Here is a 25,881-nt window from a genome sequence, read left to right as displayed (position 1 = left end):
CAGGCAGCCCCTGAATGGGGTTTATTCACTTTATGCTACTTGTAATCTGCTCGGCCCTGAAAGGGGGTTAAAATCTCCGACATGAAGGCGTGGTTGACTCCGTCTCATGCTTCCCACGTCTGTAGGCTGTCTGTACACTGGGGAGCTCTCAAAACACTGTGCCAGTGTGAATGTCCCCTTGGGCGCAGTTCCGTCGCCCGGGGCTGTGCCCTGCTGCGGAGACCGCCCCTCCTGTGGGCCTTCCTGTCCCCATCTTCTCTCTTCCTTCAGCTTTGGTTCTCCTTTGCCTCTGAGGTGACCCCAGTGAACAGGACAAGTGGGATTTTGTTTTCTTACACTGTTCCTGCTCTCAGGTGTTTGCAGGCTAGTTGCCGAGACCAACAGCGAGTGAAACATCACGTGAGTTAAAGTACAAAGTAAAACATCTATGAGGGAAACCCCACTTTTACCAGGAGGCCAAAGGGCCTTGTTGAGGAAGTGACATTTGAGGGATGAGCAGACGTTGGCCTTGTGAGGATGGGGTTAAGAGCCTTCTAGGTAGAAGGAGCAGCATGTGCCAAGGTCCTGAGGCAGAAACATCAGCCAGCGTAACTAGCATGTGGCCCGTGAGAAGGAGAGAACATGGTTGAGGGTGGGAGCCACATGAGGGGCTTTTGAGTTCAGCACAGGGGAGCACTGAAGGTGGGCTGCGGGTCAGGGGAGGGCAGGGGTGGATAGTGGACTAGGCGCAGGGGTGCAGAGGAGAGGAAAGCAGGGAGGGGTTTGATGGCTGCCCCTGACTAAGCTGGGTGGGGTAAAGGAGAAGGGTACAGAGAGGCCAAGACCCCTGGGCCAAATTTAGTGCAGAGAAGTGGAAGCTGGTATTAGCAATGTGGGTCGTAATAACCCCCCAAGACAGATCACTTCTGCCTACCCCTGGGCACAGTGACCGGGCCACAGGAGGGGAGGGGACACCCCTGGAGGAGGTGAGAAGTCCATGACAACTCAGGGGCTGGACAGGGTTTCCCGGGTGGTGGGAGACGGGGCTGAGGCAGGGATGACCTGGAAGCCGGGCGTGTTGACAGCTGGGCATGGACAGAGCCAAGCTTCACATGGGGGTGGGGAAGGTCGCAGCTGGCCCACGAGGCAAGGAGCATGCGGAGTGTGGACGCCCCTCCCCGGACGGGGGAGAGAGAGCAAGGACAGGGGAGCCTCTGGGCAGGTCAGGCTGCTGATGGAGGGGAGAGGCTCAGGAGCCCAGAGGGAGGTCCTGGGGCCCGACTGCCCGGGAGGAGAAGCATCCCCAGGGGAGACCAAAGAGAGGAGGTGCCCCGGAAGGGCGCCATCTGGTGGCCTTGCCCTTCCTGAAAGGCTGCAGCCGGAGCGGGCTGGTCGAGGCCTCTGGTGGGGCTGGGGGCCTGCACGAGAAGGTGCAAAGGGGAGGCTTTTAGCTGCAGTTTCTTTCACCACTGTCCAGCTGTTGGCTGTTTTTCATAATCACAAATTTGCAGTGAACATCTCTTTACGTTACTTTTGTCTGCATTTTATGTTATTATTTTAGGATAATTCCCAGAAACAGATTTACTGGGTCAAAGGGTATCCCCAGTAGTGAGGTCATTGACACATAATGCCAAATTGCTTTTCAGAAAACTTTTATCAGCTTATCTGTTAGTGACGACACAAGGGCCTGCCTCATTTCACTACAGCTTCGCTGGTGCTGAGCGTTCTTATTTTTAAATCTGGACGTTTGCTTCTTTTTTTCTGAAAAGTGAGGTTAAACTTCTTAGATGCGTATTAGTTGTTTGGACTTCCAGAAGAGCTGTCTAACCAAAAGTGTCACGGGCATCTGGCTCTGCGTCTCGCACCCACCCAAGCCTCCCGCCATGTCGTCTGGCATTCTGACAGGCTCCTCAGGCCAGCCTCGGGCTGCCCGGCCGCCACCTCCCCTCCCCACGGGGGGTTGTGCTGAGCCGTTGGAAGCCACGCATGATGCGTGATCCCAGACAGGTGGAGGCAGGCAGATGAACTAAACCTAAGTCCAAAAGTGCTTCCTCCTCAGATTTTGGAGGCTGAGACACATGTTGTTGCCTGGTCAACTTTTGCTCAAGTTGATGGAACGAGAAGTGTATACTTCATGAGCCACATGCCAGTTGTCTGGGAGGAAGCGATGAAGTAACATCCACTTATTGGGCACCTGCTGTATGTTGGGCCCTTGACTTCATTTAACTTGGTCTGCCCCATGACCCTGCCAGGTGGTCTCCTAATTGGCATATAAGGAGGCCAGGGCTCCCTCCGATAGGGGGCATGAGATCCCCAGGATCACTCACGATAAGCCATGGAGCTGGGATGTGAGTCCCAGGTCTGTGGGGTGTCAGGGCCCAGCCTGGGATAACCCACATCAGGGCTGGTCAGGGCTAGTTGGGGGACAACACCAGCCACAGGTGTCCCCAGAGCAGACCACTTGCCCGGGGCATCCGTGGGCATCGGCCTTCTTGTCAAACGAGTGAACACCCGTGAGTCGTGGCACCCTTGACTTGGGACCCAAACATATTGGAAACTCCCACCATCGTGTTCAGGAACAAGCCAAGCAAAGTTTGCTTACAGGCCCAGAACAGAATGTCTCAGCCCCCACAAAAAAAAAAAAAAAAAAAAGTAATTGTTCAGTTACATGAGAACTGAAAATAGAGGGTTAAGGCAAGAATATTTTTCATGATTATTTTGGGCCCTTCAGTCAGTACTATGTTCTTCTGAAGAGAAGAATGTCTGTGCTCTGAGGGGAATTCTCTTATCACACCCTTGCTGGCAGGGCTCAAAATATTTATTGAAAGTTTCAGCTGTCACTTCTGTATAAATAAACAGTATGTGGACGGCCGCCGGCATGTTAGAGATATTTTTAGACGGGGGTGGCTTTGCAGACGGGAGGGATAACATCTCAAGGAGAAAGTGACTGATCCCAGAATAGCCCACCAGAGGCTCACCCTCCGCATGGCCTCAGCGCAGGATCTGTGGAGTCTCATCTCCTGGGTCGGGGGCTCTTCCCTGTCGTGGTTGGCCAGCCTTGAGATGGCGACACCTCTTTCTAGGGACATCCCAGCCCCACTCCTCAGGCGCTGAGGATGGGGGACAGTGTTTAGGACGGACTGTCTGTCACTGGTCCTGTTGACTAGTCGGGTCTGGGGGGCCTGAGGCAAGAGAGAAGACAGTCATTCAAACCAGTGCTTATAACACATAAGCCTGCGGCTGATTGACTTTGGGTTTTCACAGCATGTGACACATTCAGCTTTTACCCGGGCCAGGCACTTGATATGTGCTAGTTCGTCTGTTCTCAGTGAGCCCCAGCCTGTCGTGAATTCCTGCCACTCTTTGCACTGCTGTTTTTACTGGAAACGCGAGTCCTTGCTCACTTAGGAAGACCGCACACCCCAGTGGGCACGGGTCCCCCGCATGCCACAGCTGCTGTCGCCTTGGCCCGCTCTCTCCCTCCTGGGGCCTCCCATACCCCGCCCTCGCACGGGGACTGAGGGGGGCCCACGGTGCCTGTGCACTCACGGCAGTGACCCAGAGAGCAGCCAGGACAGGGAAAACAGTGACAGAGCAGTTTGGAGGCTGATGGGAGCTGCGGTAGAGGGGGGCTGGGGTGCAGGAGGCAGCCCGGCCTTTTCCATGCAGCCTTTTCAAGCCTCCTTGGGTAGCTCCTCAATGTTGATCTGTAGTCTCTGCTCCATTTACTCACTTTCTAGATCAAAAATCAGAAAGACCAGAAAAGTATCCTTTAAAGATCCTCCTTTTTGGGGCGCCTGGGTGGCTCAGTTGGTTAAGCGACTGCCTTCGGCTCAGGTCATGATCCTGGAGTCCCGGGATCGAGTCCCGCATCGGGCTCCCTGCTCGGCGGGGAGTCTGCTTCTCCCTCTGACCCTCCCCCCTCTCGTGTTCTCTCTCTCATTCTCTCTCTCTCTCTCTCTCTCTCTCTCAAATAAATAAAATCTTTAAAAAAAAAAAAAGATCCTCCTTTTTACTGTTTATGGAGCTCTTCACGGGTTACATTCCTCTGACTGAAAAACTGAAAGCATTTCTTCTAGCCCAGATCTGCTGACAATGAATTCTCTCAGCTTCTTTTCTTCTGGAAGAGTCTTTAGTTCAACTTCGTGTGTGAAAGCTCTGTTTGCTGGGTTTGGGATTCTGGGCAGACGGGGGTGTGTTCCCACCACCACTACCAATACTTTGTCACCCCGTTGTCCCCTGGCCTGCACAGTCTCTGGTCAGAATTCTGCTAACATCCTGTCATCACTCCTCTGTAGGTGTCTTTTTTCTCGACAGACTCTAGGATTTTTTTCCTCTTGGATTTTTTTCTTTATCTTTGGTTTTCAGCTGCTCATTTGAACTTGTTGGGTCTGTGTGGCTGTTTATCGGCTGTTGCTGTCGCTTTGGTTTTTGCCCTGTTTGGGGTTCTCTGACTTCTTGGATTTGCAATCTGATATCTCACTATTTTTGGAAAATTGTCAGCCATTTATCCCTTTACATACTTTTTCCGCCCCATTTCTTCTCCTTCTGGGACTCAGGATTACGAGTTGGAGTTGATATCATTGGCTGTGTTACTAATTCACCACAGGGCTGCTCTGTTTTTTCTCTTTGTGTTTCTGTTTGGGTAACTTCTACTGACCTACCTTCAGGTTCACTAATTCATTCCTCAGATGTCAGCTCTGCTGATGAGCCCATGGAAGGAATTCTCTCTGATACTGTGTCTGTTTGTTCTCTAGAATTTTTCTCTGGCTTTCTTACAGCTTGCATCTCTGCGGAAATTCTCTGTGTCTCTTGTCTGCCTTCCCCACTAGACCCCTTTATCATATTCATCTTTTTGAGGTCCCTGCATGATAGTTACAACATCTGGGTCATCTCAGAGTCTGATTCTGTTGATTGATGTATCTCTTGACAAGGGGTTGCTTGGTTTCTGTTGCTTTTAAATGAAAAGTTCATGATTCTGTATTGAATACTGAATATTCGTGTATAGGACAGCAGAGACTGAGGCAACCAGTGTTTCTATCTGGAAATGGGTGAGCCTCTTCTGCCAGGCTGTCTGGGTGAGGTCTGAGTCAATCTTGTCAGGAATTGGGCTGGGCTTGGGGTTTGTGGTCGCACGGTTACTTTCAGAGCGCCACAGGCCTCCGTACCTCTAGCAACGGGCTCCCATTGCCTTGTGCTCAGAGTTGGGGCCGGTGAAGTGCCCTCAGTGCAGTGTCCCATTCTGCATGCCTGGGCCACATAGTGGGTCTCTCCCCACCTTGTCTGGGCAGCAGATGCCTACTACTTGTTATTGTGTTATTCTTGTTATTCTATGCCCATAGAATAGACAGGCCCATGCCTTCGGGCCCCTCCCCGTGGTGGCCAAACCCTGCCCTGTATCTGTGGGGTCTTGGCTGGGAGATTCCTGCCCCTCTCCCAGTGGCCGGAGACCTCTGTTTGGTATCATGCAGGATCCTAGGCCCAGGATGGGTTCCTGCTGCTCTCCCAAGGGAAAAGAGTCTTTTCCTCATCCTTCCGTCAGCCACAGTGCATCTTTCTTGTGCCCTGGGGCTAACAGGCTGTACCATCCCTCCCTCAGCAGCGTCAGGCTTTTGCTTCCCGGACGAGAAGGGCCTGGGAACGTTGGAAGCGCTATGGGTCTGTTCGCCACAATCCACTACTCTTCCTCCAGGGGTCTAAGGCTGTCAATTCTTACATGAGAAGTGTTCAGGAAATGTGTAGTGTTTGTGCCTGGCCCCACGTGGCAACCAGTCTCCTGCCTGCCCCTAATCTTTCTCACGAGCAAGAGCCTCATGGGAAGAAATGGTGAGTCACAAAACCGCCAGCGTGTCTGGGGCCCCAGAAATTCCGAACTGACCTTCCAGCCCACAGTTGGCCTTTGGCCGTTTGTTCCAAGTGGATTTCTTCTCATGTCTGGTATGGCAGCTGTGTCTCATTCCCATGCTCTGCCTTGAAATAAGTTACTTTACTGCTTTGCAGTCTCTGCTCTCTGATGGATTCCAGAAAACATATTGTTTTTTAGTTTCTTTGGCCTTTTTTTTTTTTTTTGGCTATCATTCAGGTAAGAGCAACATTCTTTGCAGCTTTCTACCTGATAAGCAGAAGCAGAAGTGACTCACCTTCTGGAAACTATATCTTCATTTCCCCCAATGTTGAATCTTCATTTATTAAAAAGTAATTTACTCAAAGTATTAAATATAGAACCACCGTATCTGGTGTTCTGGGCGTACCACTTCTGGGTGTACATCCAAAAGAATTGAAAGCAGGGTCTTCAAGAGACGTTTGCGCACCCATGTTCGTATCAGTTGTGTTCATCACAGTCGTAAACGTGGAAACAACCCAGGTGTCCATTGATAACGGATAAACGAAACGATTCAGAATATGATTCAGCCTTGAAAAGGAAGGAGATTCTGACACCTGCTACAACGTGGATGAACCTTGAGGACACTATGCTCAGGGAAATAAGCCAGTCACAAAAAGACAAATACCCTATGATGCTACTTACCCGACGTCCCTCGAGCGGTCACACTCAGAAACAAAACGTTGAATGGTGGGTGGGGAAGGGGGAGTGGGAAGTCAGTGTTTCATGGGGACGGAGTTTCTGTTTGGGAAGGTGAGAAAGTTCTGGAGACGGACGGTGCTGATGGCTGCACGACAGCGTGAATGCATTTACTGCCACTGAACTGTGCACTTACAAATGGTTAAAATGGTAAAATAAAATTGTGCTATTTAAATTTTGCCACAATAAAAAAAAAAGGGGGGAAGAAGAAAGCAATTGACTGGTATCTCCCACGTGCCAAGGGCTCTGCTGGGCCCTGGGGCTACAGAGCTGAACAAAACAGACCCTGTCCTCATGGCACTTGTCCCCGGTAAATAAAACAAATATGTCCCTCCGTACAATGAGGGGTGACGAGCGCTGTGGGAAACACCAGGGAGAGTGGGAAGGTGGGGGTTGGGCAACAAGGCCCCACGGGGAGCCCTGCCTTCCAGGCCAAGGGGCATGCCTCGGGTGAGGCTGGAGCGGCTGCGGATTCGTGCACCGATGGCTTGTTGACCCAGGCCGCTGTCTGAGCGCGCTCGGCTGGCCCGCCCCACCCTTTAGGCTGCCCTTGCATGTGGCGTACCAGTCCCAGGAACCCCAGAAGCAGGGAGGGACGGCCCTAAGCCCCCACTCACCTGCCAGGGTCTGGGCGCTGGGGAGCCCCCACGACACCATCTGGGGTCTCCCTCTCCTAGAGCCAGGGCCGCTGCCACTGGGCCTGGACTTCCGGGGGTGCTGGCCACAGTGGGGGGCGGGCTGAAGAGCCCCCGGCTGGGTCCTCCCGTGGCCCTCGGCCCGCTCGGCGGCTGATGAGCTGCTTTTCCATCTGCAGGAGCTACGGAGAGCTCACAGACTGCACCAGGCACGTGGCGGACCAGCTGGACTGCTTCTGGCCAAACGCGGCCGTGGACCAGTTCTTCGTGGCCGTCCACCGGCACTACTTCAGAAACTGCCCCGCGTCCGGCAGGGCCGTGCGGGACCCGCCCCGAAGCATCCTCTGTCCCTTCATCGTGGTGCCCATCCTGGTGACCCTGCTGGTGACGGCGCTGGTGGTCTGGAGGAGCAAGCGCCCGGAGGGCATCGTGTAGGCGCGCGGCCCGGGGGCAGGTGGGGAGCCCCGGCCCGGCCTGGGGAGAGCTTCCGGGGCCCGGACGGCAGCACAGACCCCCAATCCCCCCTCCTCTCCCCAGGAAGAGCTATCAGGATTTCAGGGTGGTTGCGGTACAGGCATTAACCTGAAAGGCCAGAGGTCGAAGCCACCGGGGTGGGGGTCCCAGGGGCTTGGGGGGGGGGCCAGAGCGCAACTGTCGCTATTCCCAGGGAGGGTCCCAAGCTCTGTCTCCTAATGTCCCAACCTCAAGCCAGACTCTGGAGAAGTAGTTTGTGGTGATTAAAAGGATGTCCTCAGGGGCACCTGGGGGGCTCAGTCGGTTAAGCGTCTGCCTTCGGCTCTGGCCATGATCCCAGCGTCCTGGGATCGAGTCCCGCATCGGGGCTCCCTGCTCTGCAGGGAGCCTACTTCTCCCTCTGCCTCTGCCTGCCTGCCTGCCTGTCTGCCTACTTGAGAGCTCTCTCTGTCAAATAAATAAATAAAATCTTTAAAAAAAAAAAAAGATGTCCTCAAATGTGGGCAGCGTCATTACTTCTGGGGATGCATCGCTGAGGGAAGAAGGGTGGAGAAACACTAGCCCCTTCAGATTCCATCTGCCTCTGTGGGAAGGGGCTGTCCCAGGGCCCTGCAGTGGTGATGGCGGGCAGCTGAGGCGCCGCGAGCCCCGGAGAGGCCCCCGGGGGACTCTGACGGCCCCACACGCCCTCACCGTCACCACGGGAGCTGGAACCACTGGCCCGAGGACGGCGGTGCACAGACAGGGCGAGGCCCCTCTTCAGAGAAGCCTCCGCAGCCCTCAGGCCCAGCTCCCCACCTCCATCCTATCCGCGAGGGCTTTGCCGGCTGTTTCCAGGCTGCTGCTTTCCCATTCACAGTTCTTCCCAAACCCTGCTTACAGCCACCTTCCAAAAGGTTCTGAGTCCCCGAGGGGAGCTTCCATGCTGTTCCTCCCCGATGTCTTCTGAACGCAGACCTCTCCTCTGAGGTCCCTGCGGCCCCCAGCCTGCCCGACCCTCCAGGGCCCAGGACCTGCCCCTTCTCGAGACGACCAAATGGGACGGCATGCCCGCACGCTCAGCCTTGGCCTCTCCCTGGGCCCTGCAGGCCAGCCCACCCTAACACGGGGCCCAACACCATTGCCTCCTGGAATGTTCAGCATTAGCGTACCACAACCACGTGGGGTCACCCACCACCCCGCTCCCCTGAGCAGACCAAGACCCCAGCCGGAAACCCCCCAGCCTCTTCCTGGGCACCTGGCTGTCCCATCACGGGCAGGCCCCTTGTCTGCAAATGGTTTCTCTGACGGAGATTCTCAAGCTTCTGCGCCGAACCATGGGCACCCAGCATGGTGGCGCCTTCTAGGAAAGGAGCCCAGGCGGTCCTAACGGCAGGATAATTGCCTCAAGGACCAACAGGGACCCCAGTGTCCACATATCAGGACCTCAGGGAGGGGCTGGTCGGGCTGCAGTGTCAGGACCCAGCTCCCTCTGCCTTCGTATGTTGTACACTTGGGGCCACGAGCTAGAAAGGAATGGACCATTGTCTCTATTCATCCCTGACTCCTCCCCGAGGAAGCCGTCGTGCGAGCAGGTTACGGTGCAGGCTGTAGGCAAGGAAGCAGGTGGAGGAAGAGCTTGGGGCTCAGGGCCCAGGTGTCCATGGGTCCCGGCTATGGGCGAGATCTCAGGAGCGGGTGGTGGCAGGGAGCGGGTATTGTGGGCTGGAGGGTGTCTTCATAAATATCATCACCTGAGCGCAAAGGTGACAGGCTCCACAGCCCCCAGCCTGACCTTGCTAGTCATTCGTCCTGTCATTAGTTACGTGTGCCTCCGCTGAAGGCACCGGCTCTATAAGCCTGCGGGTCCCTCTTGTCCAGGATTAATGCCCCTCGTGGAAGGAACCTGGGCCCCGAGCTGCCAGGGCAGCCCCATCATCCTCAGACCCCTACAGGTGGTCAGGGCCCCATGTTGCCCTATTGCTTCGCCAGGGCTGAGTGAGGAATCCTTCCAAAATCAGCTTTAGGGCTGTGGCATCTTCAAGGACAAGGCTCCCCCTTCTTCCTAAGTGCTCTGCCGGCCTGAGGTGTGTGTGTGTGGTATGTGTGTGGTGTGTACGATGTGTGTGTGCTGTGGGTGAGGTGTGTGGTGTGGGTGAGGTGTGCACAGTGTGTGTGTGTGCGTGTGCTCACAAATCTGGCAATGTTCCAGTAGGAACGAGTCCAGTCTTCCATGGCATCATGGAAGAGTCGGACGTGGGTTTGTTGGGTCCAGGCAGTGGGGGGCTGCCGTGGTCGGGATCGGTGGGTTCCATTTGGTGGAGATGCTGCCTTGTGCCTCTTCTAGGTGGATGCTCACTTCTGCTGCCAGGGGCCACAGGTTCATAAGATTTTTCAGTTTTGATCAAGGAAAGTAACCTTTCATGGGACAGCAGGCCACTTGATCTTCACATCTTAACGGGAAGCCCCTCACGACCGTCCTCACAGTAACAGGAAACAGACTAAAGAGAATCGGTCGCCGAAAGTCAGAGGCTGGTTTTGTGTGGAGGAACGTGTTTTCAGAGCACTTGAATCTAAAAGGGCTACTCTGAGAGATTTCACATTTCATAAAGTTCAGAATGTTGGGTGTTTTGGAAAAACGACTGTGTGCTTATTTTTAAACCTTCAAAAACTGTGTTTCCTGTCATCATAGCTGTGAAGAAATAATTACGATAAACTTAGCAGAAGAGGCCGAGCTCAGCCTCAGAAGCGAACCACCTTCCTTGCTCCCCCGCCCCCGCCTCCATCTCCTCATCCATGAAATGGGGATGAGAGCAGTGTCTCCCGCCAAGGCTACTGAGGTAGCTCTGGGAGGCAGCATCAGGGCAAAGGCCAGGGAGGGAAGGCCTGCGGGGGAGGTGCTCTGAGAAGGCTAGGCAGGGCCCTGGGGGGTCCCTGTGCCAGCACCAGCCCACAGGACCCCTGGGGAAGCAGGACTCACTTGAGCACCACCGCCCCCCCCCGAGTTTCGGGAAGCAGCCCCTGTGACGTGTCGCCCTGAGATAAGCCACGGTGGCTTTCGGAGCAGCGGCCGGGGCCCTGGGACAGCGTGCTCGCTCGCGGTTGTTAGGATGGAAACACGTCACGGACAGTACAAACACTAAACAGTGTGACCACTTTAAAGCCATCCAAGCCAGGGGAAGAGAACAGAAGGATCATTTTTAAGTATCTTGGGGGGTTTGTGAAACGTGTATTAAAATGCACAAAAATTGGGTGTTGACTTTAGAGACAAAATTCTTTTTTGCCAGATAATTTCTTTTTATATTTTATTGTCGTAAGAACACCTAACGTAAGGTCTGCCTTCCTAACACATTTTTAAGAGTACAATACAGTATGTGCACTGTCCGGTGTCACGCAGCAGAGCTCCGGGGCGGATCAGCTTGCTTCGCTGGCACCTTCTGCCCGTCGGTTAGCCCCCGCCCCCCCACCCCACCCTTCTGCTCTCTGCTCCTGCCAAGTGGACTACTTTAGATAGCTCAGACGGGTGGAATCCTGCAGTATTTGTCTTTCTGTGACTGGCTTATTTCATTTAGCACAATATCTTCCAAGTTCATCCATGCTGCCTCGTGGGGCAGAATTTTTCTTTTTTAAAGGTGAATGATATTCCATTGTGTGCATATATCACACATTACCTTTTCATCTGCCGACGTACATTTATGTGGTTTGCATAGCTTGGCTATGGTGGATAATTTTTCAGTATTTAGGTTTGACTTTGGACTGTGTGTTTTTAACTACATTTGAGTAGATGTGCACCTGATCTGGAAGTTTCCTTCCCATGAAATAGTTCTGCTAGGAAGGAGCCAGAGAGACCACTCAGGTTTCCCGCTTCCTCAGCAGGTCATCAGTTGGCAGATGAGACCAGTCTTAGCTGCGATGGAGGCAAAGCTCGACCCTGGCCAGGCGCTTTCTGTCCAGTCTGGGTTCATGTCCAAGCGTTTGCATATCACAGGGTAAAGGGCAAGAAACAAAGAGCCAGCAAATAAGGTGCTTAATTTGAATGACTAAAGGCAGACTTTTTATACTCTTAGTATGATTGAGACCTCATTATAAATAAACAAATGAATAAAAAAACCAAAGACTTTCATTGTTCGTTTCCTAGGGCTGCCTTTATCGCAGGCCCACAAACCAGACGGCTTAAACCACAGAATTTATTCTCCCAGTGTTCTGAACGCTAGAAGTCCTGAGATCGAGGTGCAGGCAGGCCCTGCTCTCTCTGAACCGCTAGGGGAGGATCCTTCCTGCCTCTTCCAGCCTCTGGTCTGTGGGCGTTCCTTGGCGTTCCTTGGCGTTCCTTGGCTTGTAGCTGCGCACACTAGTCTCAGCTGCCTTTGCTCTGTGTGCCTCCGTCTTCTCTTCTTATAGGGACACCGGTCACGTTAGGTGGGGCCCACCTGAATCCAGTATGACTTTATTTTAATTTAATGAATTATATCTGCAAAGGCCCTCTTTCCAAATACGGTCACCTTCTGAGGTTGGTTCCAGGTGAACACCAATCCGGAGGATAGTGTTCAATCCAGTACACTGGGCAAGCTCAAGAGCTGAGGGACACCTCGGTTTTCTCCTTTGCACAGGCCACGACGGGGGACAACTTTGGGAACTGATAATGACCTGCCACGAAAGTTGTCTCCAAAGCCCAATATATCAGAACATAGAGCAAGGCCAGGTGTCCCAGGAGCTCCTGAGAAAATGCTTCGGTCCCAAAGCTCGGGTGTGGGCCATTGTTCCCACGGATGGTCTCAGACCACCCATAATGGCAGCTTTGGGGTTTGCCTTTTAAAGCCAAGGCCCAGGTCTGCGTGTGTGTGTGCGTGCGTGCGTGTGTGTGTGTGTGTCTTTGTGTCTGGGGGGTGGGTGTGCGTGGGCACCCGTGTGAGGTAAGGAGGCCTCTGGCAGCCCTGTCCCGGACCCTGACCCGGCCCCCCGAGGCCAGGGAGGCCGCTGTGCTCACCCCGAGCAGCACTGGCTCTCAGCCCCTTCTGTCCCACATCCCTGGGTGTGGGGGCCTCTCCGAGGGTTACTGAGGAGGCAGTTGACATTTAAAGGAAAATGAGTTTCTAAGATGCCTGAGAACCGTTCCTGGAATCCCTCTTCTCAGCAGCGCACCCTCCAGAGAGGGGCCGGCAGGGAGCCAGGGCGCCATCAGCCATCTGACCAGGGCTGCAGAATGCGCGCCTGCCAAGGTCACATCCAGCGACGCCAGGCGCCCCAGGGCTGCCGCACACAGCAGCGGCCGTGGTCAGCTGAGGAGTGGGGGAGCTCCTTGCCGCCCCCCGACACCGGTCCCTGGGGGTCCGCTCCGGGGCAGGGAGGGGAGGCAGGAGCTGCAGACCCCCTCGCCGAGGGCACTGCTCAGGCCCAGGGTGAGCCAGGGCGCAGGGGTGACACCCACATGCAGCAGCACCAGGCCAGGCCCCACACTCTGCCTCGGCCCACCGTGCTCTGCCCTTTCCTCGGGAGTCTGTCCCAGGGCTACCTGCAAAGTACAGAGGGGCCGTGTGGACTGCACACCAGTCACGCACATCATCAGCCTCCCCATGTTCTCACAGAAAGCACCCAGCCGAGCAGCAGGGCCCGGGGGGGGAATGGGGCAGCGGGGGGGACAGGGAGGCTGGGTGGGAGCCGCCACCCTTCTTTGGCCTCCTCTGACGTCCAGGGTGGGGAAGCCCACAAAGAGAGCCTGCTTAGTCCCCACGGCTGGACAGGGGTCAAGTCAGATCCCAGCAAGCCCGCGTCTCCCATCCCCGGCATCGAGGGGCCTCCCGGGACCACAAAGTGATGTCCCAGCAACTGGGACACGGCAGCCGGATCCAAGCTGCAGCGTCGTCACCGCCTCTGTGAGTCGTATTACATGATCTCCCCCCGTTTGATAGGGCCTGGGGCCTGGGCTTACACACCCCGCACTCAGCCCCGCACACTCACCCACGCACTCACCCCACTCCCTCACACACATACGCATCCCCACACACTCGCACCCACATTCACACACACCCCACACTTATACTCACATGCACACTCACACCACCCACACACACGCCAACCCCACCCACACACTCACCCCAAACACACACTCCCATTCACACGCGCTCACCCCACACCCACACTCGCATGCACCCTTATACACACACATGTTCACAGGCTCCCCCACACACTCACCCGCACACTCCCATGTACTCATACACAATCACACACTCACCCGCACACTCCCATGTACTCATACACAATCACACACTCACCCCCACACTCCCGTGTACTCATACACAATCACACACTCACCCCCACACTCCCGTGTACTCATACACAATCACACACTCACCCCCACACTCCCGTGTACTCATACACAATCACACACTCACCCCCACACTCCCGTGTACTCATACACAATCACACACTCACCCCCACACTCCCGTGTACTCACACACAATCACACACTCACCCGCACACTCCCGTGTACTCATACACAATCACACACTCACCCGCACACTCCCGTGTACTCGTACACAATCACACACTCACCCCCACACTCCCGTGTACTCGTACACAATCACACACTCACCCCCCACACTCCCGTGTACTCATACACAATCACACACTCACCCCCCACACTCCCGTGTACTCATACACAATCACACACTCACCCGCACACTCCCGTGTACTCATACACAATCACACACTCACCCGCACACTCCCGTGTACTCATACACAATCACACACTCACCCGCACACTCCCGTGTACTCATACACAATCACACACTCACCCCCACACTCCCGTGTACTCGTACACAATCACACACTCACCCGCACACTCCCGTGTACTCATACACAATCACACACTCACCCCCACACTCAGCCCTTCTCATTCCATCCCCACTAAGCTGGCTGGGGAAGCTGACAACAGTTTTACTTTGAAAAATAAGATTAACTAGTTTCATTTGTGTCCTGAGCTGGAGAAATGGCCCCTTCTCCAGAGCTTTGTCATGGAAATTCATAGAAAAAGAATTGGTTGGAAGTCAAAACCGCCCCCCCCAAAAAGAAAAAAAACCCCAAGGGAAAAGGACTTGGGAAGTGGACTTGGCCAAGTATGTATTGTTCCCAGAGTGGCTCATGGTAATGAGCCCATCAGGGTAAAAGTGCTCCAGGGGCCGCTGTGAAGCTTGAGCCCCTCTGCAGTCAACAGCCTGCTGCAGGGAGGCAGGTGAGGAGGCTGCGGGGAGGCAGGTCCGAGGCTGCAGCACCTGGGGCTGGGAGCTGGGTAGGCACCCAGCACTTCTGGAGGAAAACCCAGTCCTCCGAGGTGAAATTTCCTCGGGTTCGTCAAAAGCGAAAACCGGTACAGTCGTCATGGAGGACCAGTCAGAGTATGTACTGGAAGCCTTAAATGTTTATCTCAGTCATTTCCCTCCTAGGAATTCATCCCCAGGACAGGAGCGGAGATGCACTAAAGGACTTCGTCCAGGGTTATTTATATGAGCAAACGAGTGGAAACATCCTCAGTGCCCACGCTAGAGGACTGCGCAATTAGATTAAATCCAGATGATGGGAAAAGAATTTCCTAAAATTAAATACTTGGGAAAATTTTCTCACAGTATAGTTAATTGAAAAAGGCAGATTACAAAATAGGAAAGCAAGATTGTCTCAATTTGGGGTGCAGTGTGTGGGTATGCATGTGAGTGTGGGGGGGTTGTGAGTGTATGGGTGTGTAAATGTGTGAGTGTGGGGGGTGTGAGTGTATAAGTGTGTGAGTGTGATTATGTGGGATGTGTGAGTGATTATGTGGGGGTGGGGTGAGTGTGTGTGGGTATGTGGGGTGAGTGAATGAGTTTGTGTGAGTGTAGGGGTGGGGTAAATGTGTGAGTGAGTCTATGATTGTGTATGAGTGTAGGTGGTGTGGGGGTGAAAGTGTACGGGTGAGTGTGCATGATTATGTATGCATAAGTATGAGTGAGTGTGTGTGTGTGTGAGTGTGCATGTGTGAGTGTGTGGGGGTGTGTGGGAGGTGGGTGCGTGGGTAAGTGTGGGGTGAGTGGGGGGGTGGGGGGGTGAGTGTGCGGGGCTGAGTGCGGGGTGTGTAAGCCCAGGCCCCAGGCCCTATCAAACGGGGGGAGATCATGTAATACGACTCACAGAGGCGGTGACGACGCTGCAGCTTGGATCCGGCTGCCGTGTCCCAGTTGCTGGGACATCACTTTGTGGTCCCGGGAGGCCCCTCGATGCCGGGGCTGGGAGACGCGGGCTTGCTGGGACCTAACCAGACCCCTGTCCAGCCGTGGGACTTTAAGCAGCTTCTTCATCTCTCCGATAATTTTACATACTTGGGAAAGATGGCCTCGGGTGGGTCACGGGCCCCATGCCAAGGACGGTGTGGAAGCTGCAAAGATCAGGCTGGCGGTCAGGGGCTTCGTGGGTCTGGGGAGTGGCAGGGGGGCTATAGCATGCGGGAGGAAAGCGTGCAGGAGTCTGGGGGCTTTGGGAGGGGGAGAGGAAAGACGTTTTAAGATGTTTTTCTCTCCTTTGTGAACATAACAAATTTAGGAAGGACCTACAGTACTTCTCAAGGCTATTGCTGGAGGTGACCTTGGATCTGGCTTTGGTTTCGTCTTCATGGGACCATGCTGAGATGCGCCATGAGGTTACCGTCTTTAGCCGGATTACCTAAACGCGCCTCGGGTAGAAAATACACCAGATGGAGGGCAGGGTGAACAGTTTGCCATTGGGCCCTCACGATCACCCTTCCTCTCTACCCTCCCCCCGCCACACATACACACCAGCCACAATCCCTGAGCTGGGGCTGAGGTCGGCCATCTGGCGCTCTCCGCCTCAGCTGAGTCCCCTCCCCAACACACACACACCCCCGGGGAGGCCTGGGCAGTTTGCTCCCGGACTGTTTTCTGGGGAGCGAGGCAGGCAGGGGTGTGGGAGGCCAGCGGTAATGGCAGGTGGCAACTGCTTCTCACCCTCCCTGCAGCCCATCGGGCCAGCATCCACACACCAGCACCTGCCCAGCCTGCCCAAGGGCACACAAGGAGGTCACTCAACTGTCTCCCTGGCACGCTGTCCTTACAAGAAATAGTTCCACGTTAAAAGAGAATATCTGGTTGTAACATAGAGACTATGGCTCCAAACTGCCTGGGAGCAGATCGAATCCTAGCCCCGCCCACTAAGAAATGGCTAGGCCAGCTGCTCAGGCCCTCTGGGCCTCAGTTCCCTCCCCTGTAAAGCGACTACTATGTGTACTTCAGGGTACTTCAGGGAGTCGTTGTGAAGAGAGCTCTCGGCACTGCGCCCAACACATCCTAATCACTTCTTAGCTTGGCCACGGTGATGCACATTCATGAAGGACCTGGGCCCCCAATGCTGCGTGTGCGCATGAATGCACCTGTCGGGGTACCTGTTTCTGTCCCTCGGTGTGGTCCCCACTCCATCGCACAGAGGGCAGGAGGTGAGTCCAAGGGACCGGACTCAGGGTGATAATAACAGGAAGTATTCAAGTGGTGACATTTGGGGATTCTCTCCTGTTCCCGGGGCCTAGCCCCGGCAGCGCAGAGCGGGGCTGGACCGGTCCTCTGGGGCTGCCGGGAAGACCACAGACCGGGCAGCCTAACCACAGACGTGTACTTCCTCTCAGTCCTGGAGGCTGGCAGTCCAAGATCAAGGTGTCCTTAGGCTTGGTTTCTTCTGAGGCCTCTGTCCTTGGCCTGTCGACAGCTGCCTTCTCCCCCCTCCCCCCCCCCCCCCCCGCGCTCCCATGGCCCTCCCTCTGGCTGATCGCCTCTCCTTACAAGGGCACCAGCCACATGGCTTCGGGGCCCACCCCAGTGACCTCATTTCACCTTCATGACCTCCTTAAAGACCCTGTCTCCAAGGGGCTGCATAACTACGGTCTGCGTAACTGAGGGTTAGACTTGCACCTGTGAATGGGAGGGGGCAGGGACCACTTGGCCCTCACAAGAGCCCCCCTCCCCCAACACTGCACTGCCACTCAGGCGGCAACTGCCTTTTCCGCCTGGCCCACTGTGGCCAATTTAAGCTGCAGTGAAATGAAGCGTTGTAACTCACCATGCAAAATGAGTAGAAAACAGCACTGCAGCAAAGCAGGTTGGGCTACAGCCCGCATCAAGATGCACGGCGCACTCCTGATGGGGGACCCAGGCTGCAGGGCTGGGGGCAGGTCTCAGGGACTGTTCCCCAGGTTCCCAGAGCCAGTGTGGTCAGGCGCAACACGGGCTTTTCCTCTTGTCTGGTTCTCAGAAAAACGGAAGGTTCTCCTCTCCCCTGATGCCAGTGTTTCCCGCATGGTGATTCCTCTTCTTGTTTTGGTCCAGAAATAGAACAAAGAAATGAAGCATGAGGAAAGAGGAAGAAGAGAAACAGATCCTTTCTTGGGTGAGGAAGGACTTGAGAGACTGTTAAAGGGACAGGCCTGCAGAGCCAGCCTGCTGTAAGCAGTGGGGAGGAGGAGGGGGAGGGGGAGGGGGCAGGCCCGGCCAAGAAGAAGCAACCAAGGAACAAAGCGTAGGGAACTGCCACCAAGGGATGCTCACGTGACTTACCTCTGCTCTGCTAGCCTGCATCGGCACAGGAGATTATGTCCATTTTGCAGATAAAGAGACTGAGGTACAGAGAGGTGACAGCTCATGCCCGCGGGTCCCCGAATGTGGGTGCTGGAGCCAGGGTTTGAAGCCAGGGCTCTCTGACCCCCAGACCTCCAATCTCCCACTCACCTGGGCTGCCCCTCTTGGTCCAGGACAGTGGAAAAGTCAGGAATTGGGCGTTCAAGGAGGGTGAGGGCAGGCAGAGGCGGTCCCCTCCAGCTGTGTGTGCGTTCAGGCAGGTCACAACCAGGTGTTTATGACTCCAGGTGTCTTAAGTCCGAGGAGGTTTCCCTCTGCAGGACCTGTGCGCCTTCCAGCCGAAGCCGTCCTGGGCCACCTCTGCCCCCGAGTGCTACCCAACACAGCTGATCCCTTTGGGAAGCCACTGGATGGAGACCACCTTGGGGAGCCCCTGTCCAGGGCTCTGGTTCCCCACAGCCAATCGGGTTCAAGGACGGCTCTAGGTCTTGCCCGGGAGAAGAAAGTGGGGTGGGGGCCGGGGGTAGTCTCTTGATTCCTGCACTCTACCTTCCCCCAGAGCTGACTGCCTTGCTCAGCTCCCACCTCTGAGAGGCCTGCAGCCCCTCATCCTAACCAAGGCTGCCGATGGGGAACCAGTCTTTCCAGCACCCTTTTTTCTTCCCCACCCCCCAGTTTTCAATTAAAAAAAAAATTTCCAAAATGGTTGCATTATATTATACTCCCACCAGCAGGGGATGAACAGTTTGGCAGTTCTACAGAAGGTTAAACATAAAGTTACAAGGTGATGCAGTAATACTCCTAGGTCCATACCCAAGAGACATGAAAACACATGTCTACACAAAAACTTCTATGTTAGGCTTTCATAGCAGCTTTATTCATAATAGCCAAAAGCCGGAAACAATTCAAATGCCCATCAACTGATAAACGGAGATAAATAAGGAGTAGTATATAATGCAATGAAATATAATGAAATATTTTTCAGCAATACAAAGATGTAATGTACCGACGCATGCTACAGCACAGATGAACCTTGAAAACATTATGCTAAGTGAAAGAAGCTGGTCACCAAGGACTGCGCATTATATAATTCCATTTAGGAATTGTCCTAAATGGACAATTTAGGACATGAAATGTCCCCAATAGACATCCAATCTATAGAGACTGAAAATAGATTAATGGTTGCGTAGGCTTGGGGGAGACGGGGTGGGGGGTGTATTTGAGGGTTAGGGTTCCCCCACTCATGCTCTAAATAAATACATAAATACATAAATAAAATCTTAAAAAAAAGAAAAAGGTAACTGCTTTCCCGTTGTGGAGTCCTGGCCCGGGAGATGGTCACACACAACTGCAAGTGATTTTGTGTTTCAGGGAATAAATCGGACAGACGCCAACCCAAGATGCTCCCTGTGCTTTCCTGCCCCGTCTTCGGCCTGGAAGACACTGGGCTGCCACCGGCCGGGTCGCGGGAGGGGCTCCAACTCACAACCCCAAGATCAAGAGTTGCATATTCCTCCAACTGAGCCAGCCAGGTGTCCCTCCCTCGATTTTTTATTGTCATGCCAAATACTCTTTAAAAATAACTTCTTTGGGGGCACCTGGGTGGCTCAGTCGGTTACATGTCTGCCTTCAGCTCAGGTCATGATCCCAGGGTCCTGGGATCGAGCCCCGTGTCAGGCTCCCTGCTCCGCAGGAAGCCTGCTTCTCCCTCTGCCTCTCCCCCTCCTCTCTGCATGTGCTCTCACTCTCTCTCTCTCTCAAGTGAACAAATAAAATCTTTTTTAAAAATTTAAAAAAATAAAAACAACTTCTTTTAATTATAGAAGTAACCTACACATATAGAAAATACAGGTAAACAAAATAAATAAGAAGCCTTAATTCTTGCCATTCAGGTAAATTTTAACATATAGTATATATGGTAGATAGTCTTCCAAACTGCAATTTATACTTAGGAACATAGATGGTAGATAAACCAAAAAAAAAAAAAAAAAGGCTCATGCTGTTTTGTAAATGACTTTTCCAATCTAAAAAAAGTCACTTTAAAAAAACGACACCCGGGCGCCTGGGTGGCTCAGATGGTTGGGCGTCTGCCTTCGGCTCAGGTCATGATCCCAGGGTCCTGGGATCGAGTCCCACATCGGGCTCCCTGCTCCTTGGGAGCCTGCTTCTCCCTCTTCTTCTCTCTCTCTCTCTCTCTCTCCCCTCCTCTGTCTCTCATGAATAAATAAATAAAATCTTTAAAAAAAAAAATGACACCCCCCCATGCACACCAGACTACACAGTCTTTATAAGCTCCTAAAGGCAATGGTTTTGTCTGTTTTGCTTATTGCTATTTATAACACTCTGATGTGCACGTCCTTGTTTCCTTCCGTAAAAACAAGTGCTTAGAAATGGAATGTTTGGGGTAAAGGGATCCATAAATGTTCTATAAATATTGCTAGATCCATTATGAACGTTTGCATCACCCCCACGCACCAGCACACATCAGAGTTTCTACTTACTCACACTGCTGTTTGTGTTACATACATCTGATGACAGAGAAGCCAGCCTTCTGTCCTCTGAATTCTGGCCAGAGGAGTCTTCTTCACGAGATTTCTGCACAGGCCCTTTGCCCACGAATAAATTATTATACTCTATAATAGCACTCTGCACGATTGCACGGTATACACATTTTCAGGAATGTGTTTTATGCACAAAATGCTCCTATTTCCGTTAGCACTTTTTGCACATATATTCATAAATGAGTCAGTCTGTAGTTTTTCTCTGGGGTATCCTCTTTTCAGGACTTTGTGAGCTATCAGGTTTGTGGTGCCTTTGTAAAATGAAGTGGAAAACTCCCATCTTATTCTATGCTCTGGAACGGTTTCTAGAGAATGGTAAATAATAGCAGTATATGAATAACCATGAAAAGATATATGACAAATATACGAAAGACACCCTTTTTTCAAGGCTATCAGGAAAATGCAAATTAAAGCAATAATGAGATGCCATTTTTTGGTACATCATGTTGGCAAAATTTTAAGAGTGATAAAATCCAGTATGACAGTATTAATGGAGATGTGAATAATTATCGGCTTTGGGAAGAATCTATTAAACTCTTCAATTCACCATATAACCCAGGAATTCCACCCTACGTTATATACGCAAGAGAGTTGAAAACCTACGCCCATGTAAACCTCTGCGCATGAATGTTCCTAAGAGCATTATTCGGAATAGCCGAGAAGTGGAAACAACCCAAATGCTCAAGTGATGAATGGATGAACAAATGGAGCATATCCATCCGTACCATGGATGTTATTCATCCGTAAAAAGGAAGGGAGCACTAATACCTGCTACAACAAACATGAATCTTGAAGACATGCTAAGAGAAAGAACTCAGACACAAAAGGCCATTGTAGAATTTCATTTATATGCAACATGCAGAATAGGCCAATCCGTAGAGACAGAAAGTAGATCAGTGGTTGCCAGGGACTGGGGGGAAGAGGAGAATGGGGAGTGACTGCTAACAGGTGCGGGCTTCCTTTTGGGGTGCTAATACAAATGTTCCAGAGTTAGTGGTGGTGGCTGCACAAAATTGGGAATATACTAAAAGAAATTGAATCGGATACTTTAAAATAATGAGTTTTGGTTCCTGGTGGTCGGTTGTCGCAGTTGGTGGGTAGTAACTGAGCCAAGACGTGGAATCGGCTGGCTCTTCGTCAGATTGCCCAGAGGACCATGAGTACTGCGTCACGCAGGCAGTTTGAAAATAAAGTTCCAGAGAAACAAAAGCTATTTCAGGAGGATAATGGAATTCCAGTGCATCTACGGGGTGGAGTAGCTGATGCCCTCCTGTATAGAGCCACTATGATCCTTACAGTTGGTGGAACAGCATGTGCCATATATCAGCTATAGCTATGGCTTCATTTCCCAAGAAGCAGGATTGACTTCAGTTTATCATCTCAGCAGGCAGTTGGTTCAGTTTCATTCAGCTCTCTATGGACCAGATAAATAAATGAGTTCCTCTTTGGGGATGAATATTTACTGACTTATACTAACTGCCACCAATAAAGCAGACTTCACCATGAACAAAAAAATAATGAGTTTTAAGTCAAGTAGATTATATCTCAACTTACAAAATTGCAAAAACAAAACAAAACCAGGTAATGGTAAAATAAAAGTCACTTTACAGTATAGAAATCTGGCAAACACCAGCACAACCAGGTGGCCACTGTTAACATTGTCTGTGGTAAGTTGTGTTGACAGCATGTATTCTCAATATGACGTGCCGAGAATGACACTTCACCTCTGTGGTCCACCTCCCAAGAAACCACAGCCTCTGTCTAATCATGAGGAAAACTCAAGCAAATTCAAACTGAGGGACATCCTACAAAATATAGGACCGGTCCGTCCTTCTCAAAACTGTCTAGGTCATCAAAAACAAGGAAAGTCTGAAAAACTGTCCTGCCAAGAAGAAGCAGGAGACATGACAAGTAAATTCATGTGGTATCCTGGGTGGGATCCTGAATATAGAAGGGTCATTAGGGGGAAACCAAGGCAATCTGAACAAAGTAGAAACTTGAGTTAATACTATTATGTAGTCATATGGGCTCCCTAATTATAAGCAGAGCACCACACTAACGTGGGATGTGAAGAACACGGTTGACAGTACAGCGAAGGTGGGAACTCTCTGCATCTCTTTGCAGCTGTTCTGTAAATCTAAAACTATTCTAAAATAAAAACATTTATTTTAAACGATAAAAACAGCGGTTGTCCGTCTCCCACCAGTCTTTGTGAGTCAGTCTCCCTGTAGATTGTCAAATGAGTATATCCAACACGGCAATTCAAATCCGATGGCAAAAATGATCGTGGAGGTGGTTCAAAGGAGGATGATGTAAATATCAAAGGTTTGAGAAAGGCATTGTGAAAAACTGATCAAGTAGTGCTGCAAAAATGATCTTCTTTCTTGGCAGAGTCAGACGTGCAGGAAAGGACATCACATCAAGCTAGCTATATCCTCTGCGCTGCTGAAACCCCAACCGATTCTTGATGGATTCTTCGTTCTAAGAATCGGGAGGTGGCACCAGCCCTGGGAAAATGATGGGTCTTAGTTCCTGGAGCTCAGCCTGTGACCACCTGGCAACCTGGATCGCTTGAAACCGTCCTGGTCTCTCTGTAGGAGGGCCCCAAATCCCCACAGCTAAAGGATGGCTCCAGGCTCTAAATATATAGCCAGTCACGACTTGAAGAACAAATACTTCACTGTGAATGCTCTAAAGGCTCTCTCTGGCTCTCCGGGGAGTGCGGGAACCTCCATGGTTACAAGTGCAGGGAAGGGACTGGACCTGTGTGTGCGCGCGCGCGTGCGCGTAGGTGTGTGCTGGGAGGGGAGGATGGGGGCAGATGGGAAAGGATGGGGCAGTCCATTCTATGCAAGTAGCAAGCATCTCTTGATCCTTCTCGCTCGCTCTCCCTCCACCCCGCACTCCCCACCCCCTCTAGGATGGAGAGAATTAGCTCTGGGACAGCCTGATTCTGTGCTTTGGGAAATCGACTAGCACCGCCTTTGGTTACAAAAGTCTCAAAGGTGCTCCTGAAATTCTTCTTGGGGCAAACTGGGACACGAGCATGGCTGGCAGGAGCCTTATAGGTTCCGGCATGGGGTAGGCTTGGGTTTGGCTGAGCGGAGCTGTGTCTGAGGTGTCTTGCTCTCCTTTCTCGGGTGAGGGTAGACAGCTTTGGCTGTGTGTGCATTGAGACAATCGTGACCTTGAACTGTGGCTCATTCTGGAGGATCTTTTGAGTGTTACTCCCAGGCAGGGTGAGGCAGGGAATACACATCCACCCACACAGCAGACAACCATGCAGCCCCTAAAATAACAGGCAGATGCATAAATGCCAATAGGGAATGAATCTCCACAACATTCTGTTAAGTGAAAAGTGCATAACAATATGATCCCATGCGTCCACTGATAATTTCTAGTAGGTCAAGCCAGAAACTTAACAGAGGTGGCCTCAGGGAAAGGTTACTGAGGACTGGGTTAGGAAGGAAGCTTGTGTACCCTCTTGAACTGTATGGATTTTTGCTGTGCTTATGTGTTATGTGTTTGCGTATTGCCCAACGTTTCATGTAGTACACTATAATTTTTAATAGCTAAACGAACCAAACTGGGCCCAAAAGTTAAAATGTTAACAACAACGCTTTTCACACCATTTAACCGTACAAGAGCGTTCCAAACAAATATCCTCTCCCACAAGCCGAGTTCCGGCCCTGCCTCTTCCTCCTGCAGCCACCTGGGCCAATTGCCGGGTGCCAAGGTGCCTGTAAGGACTTTACCTACCATAATTCCATCCGCACCCCCAAGACACCCCAAATAAACACATAGCTGAACACAAAATAGCATGTTTACCACCTGAAGACAAGTCCCCTTCCCCACTGAGGACAACTTCTCCTTCCAACTGAACTGTGCTTCCCAAGAGCCCCCATCCTAGTTTATCTACTGCTGTGTAACAAATTACCACGAACTCAGCAGTCTGTTTGTTTTTAAGATTTTATTTATTTATTTGACAGAGAGAGAGACAGCGAGAGAGGGAACACAAGCAGGGGGAGTGGGAGAGGGAGAAGCAGCCGAGCAAGGAGCCCAACGCAGGGCTCGATCCCAGGACCCTGGGACCATGACCTGAGCCAAAGGCAGATGCCCAATGACTGAGCCACCCAGGCGCCCCCAAACTCAGCAGTTTAAAACAACAAACATGTCTTATCTGCCCAGGTGTCCAGGCATGGCCTTGATGGGTCCTCTGAAACCACAGGGTCTCACAAGGCTGTCATCCAGGTGTTGGGCAGACTGCACTCTCATCTGGAGACCCAACTGGGGAAGGAAAGGCATCTGACATGGTAAAGCCAAAAGGCTGCACCCTAGCCAAAGCTTGGCCATGTATGATTATGTATGACATTAATGGTGGCCCTGAGTTGTGCAGTGCACAGCTGCACAACTGTCCACAGCAGCCCTGATTCACACCTGTGGATGAGAGCCTTCTTCTGAGCAAGATGTCACTGAGGATTAATATCTGGTGCAACTCTAGTTCCACCAATGAATGATATGTCTATGCAGCTGAGTTGACTTTACACTACACCCTCCTTCCTGGCTAGTCCTTGACTTTTCTATTCCTCAAACACATCCAGAATGCTTGACATATTTTCTCTGGAGTTTTTTACTGATTTCACCCAAGGCAGTTCAAAATTCCCAGCTTCTGGGCGTTGTTTGTTTTCCCACACTGCCGGGTGGTCTCTAGAAATGGAGTATCCGAGTCAGCTAGCTGGGGCCTCAGAGGAGACCCTGGTCCTTCCAGAGCAATGGTGTCACAGTTGTCATGTGGTAGGGACGGCCTGCCCACTACATCTCAGTAGCCATGTCACAGTTACATATTATGGACACACCTCTGACTATTAAATGAATTCCCAGACGTCTTTGGCACAGCCCAAGACTCTTTCCCAATTAACGATAAACGTAGAAGGTGCAGGATTTCAGAATAGCTATCATTTATCTTGTGTCATTGCTAATTCTTTTTTTTTTCTTTGAGAGGGAGCAAGCACCAGTGGGGGGAGGGGCAGAGGGCGGGGAGAGAGAATCCCAAGCAGGCTCCACAC

The 25,881-nt window shown here is 52.2% G+C and overlaps 1 protein-coding gene and 1 pseudogene across 1 annotated transcript in view; both read left to right on the top strand.

Moving 5' to 3' along the window:
• The window catches only part of RAMP1 (receptor activity modifying protein 1), a 28,356-nt gene extending 20,709 nt beyond the window's left edge, over nt 1-7,647 (top strand). The window contains exon 2 of the mRNA XM_028105063.2: nt 7,374-7,647. Coding sequence (XP_027960864.2) covers nt 7,374-7,629 — 256 coding nt within the window. The 3' untranslated portion in view covers nt 7,630-7,647. The remainder of the gene's footprint in view (nt 1-7,373) is intronic.
• Nucleotides 7,648-17,053: 9,406 nt separating this feature from the next.
• Nucleotides 17,054-22,244, top strand: LOC114210726 (cytochrome c oxidase subunit 7A2, mitochondrial pseudogene; annotated as a pseudogene).
• The last annotated feature ends 3,637 nt before the right edge of the window (nt 22,245-25,881 follow it).

This window comes from Eumetopias jubatus, unplaced genomic scaffold (genome assembly GCF_037043125.1).
Source record: "Eumetopias jubatus isolate StellerSeaLion01/CBP00866 unplaced genomic scaffold, mEumJub1_p1.0 scaffold_3, whole genome shotgun sequence".
Taxonomy (NCBI): Eukaryota; Metazoa; Chordata; class Mammalia; order Carnivora; family Otariidae; genus Eumetopias; species Eumetopias jubatus.
Note: the sequence above shows the minus strand (reverse complement) of the source record. Positions and strands in the feature narration are given on the sequence as shown.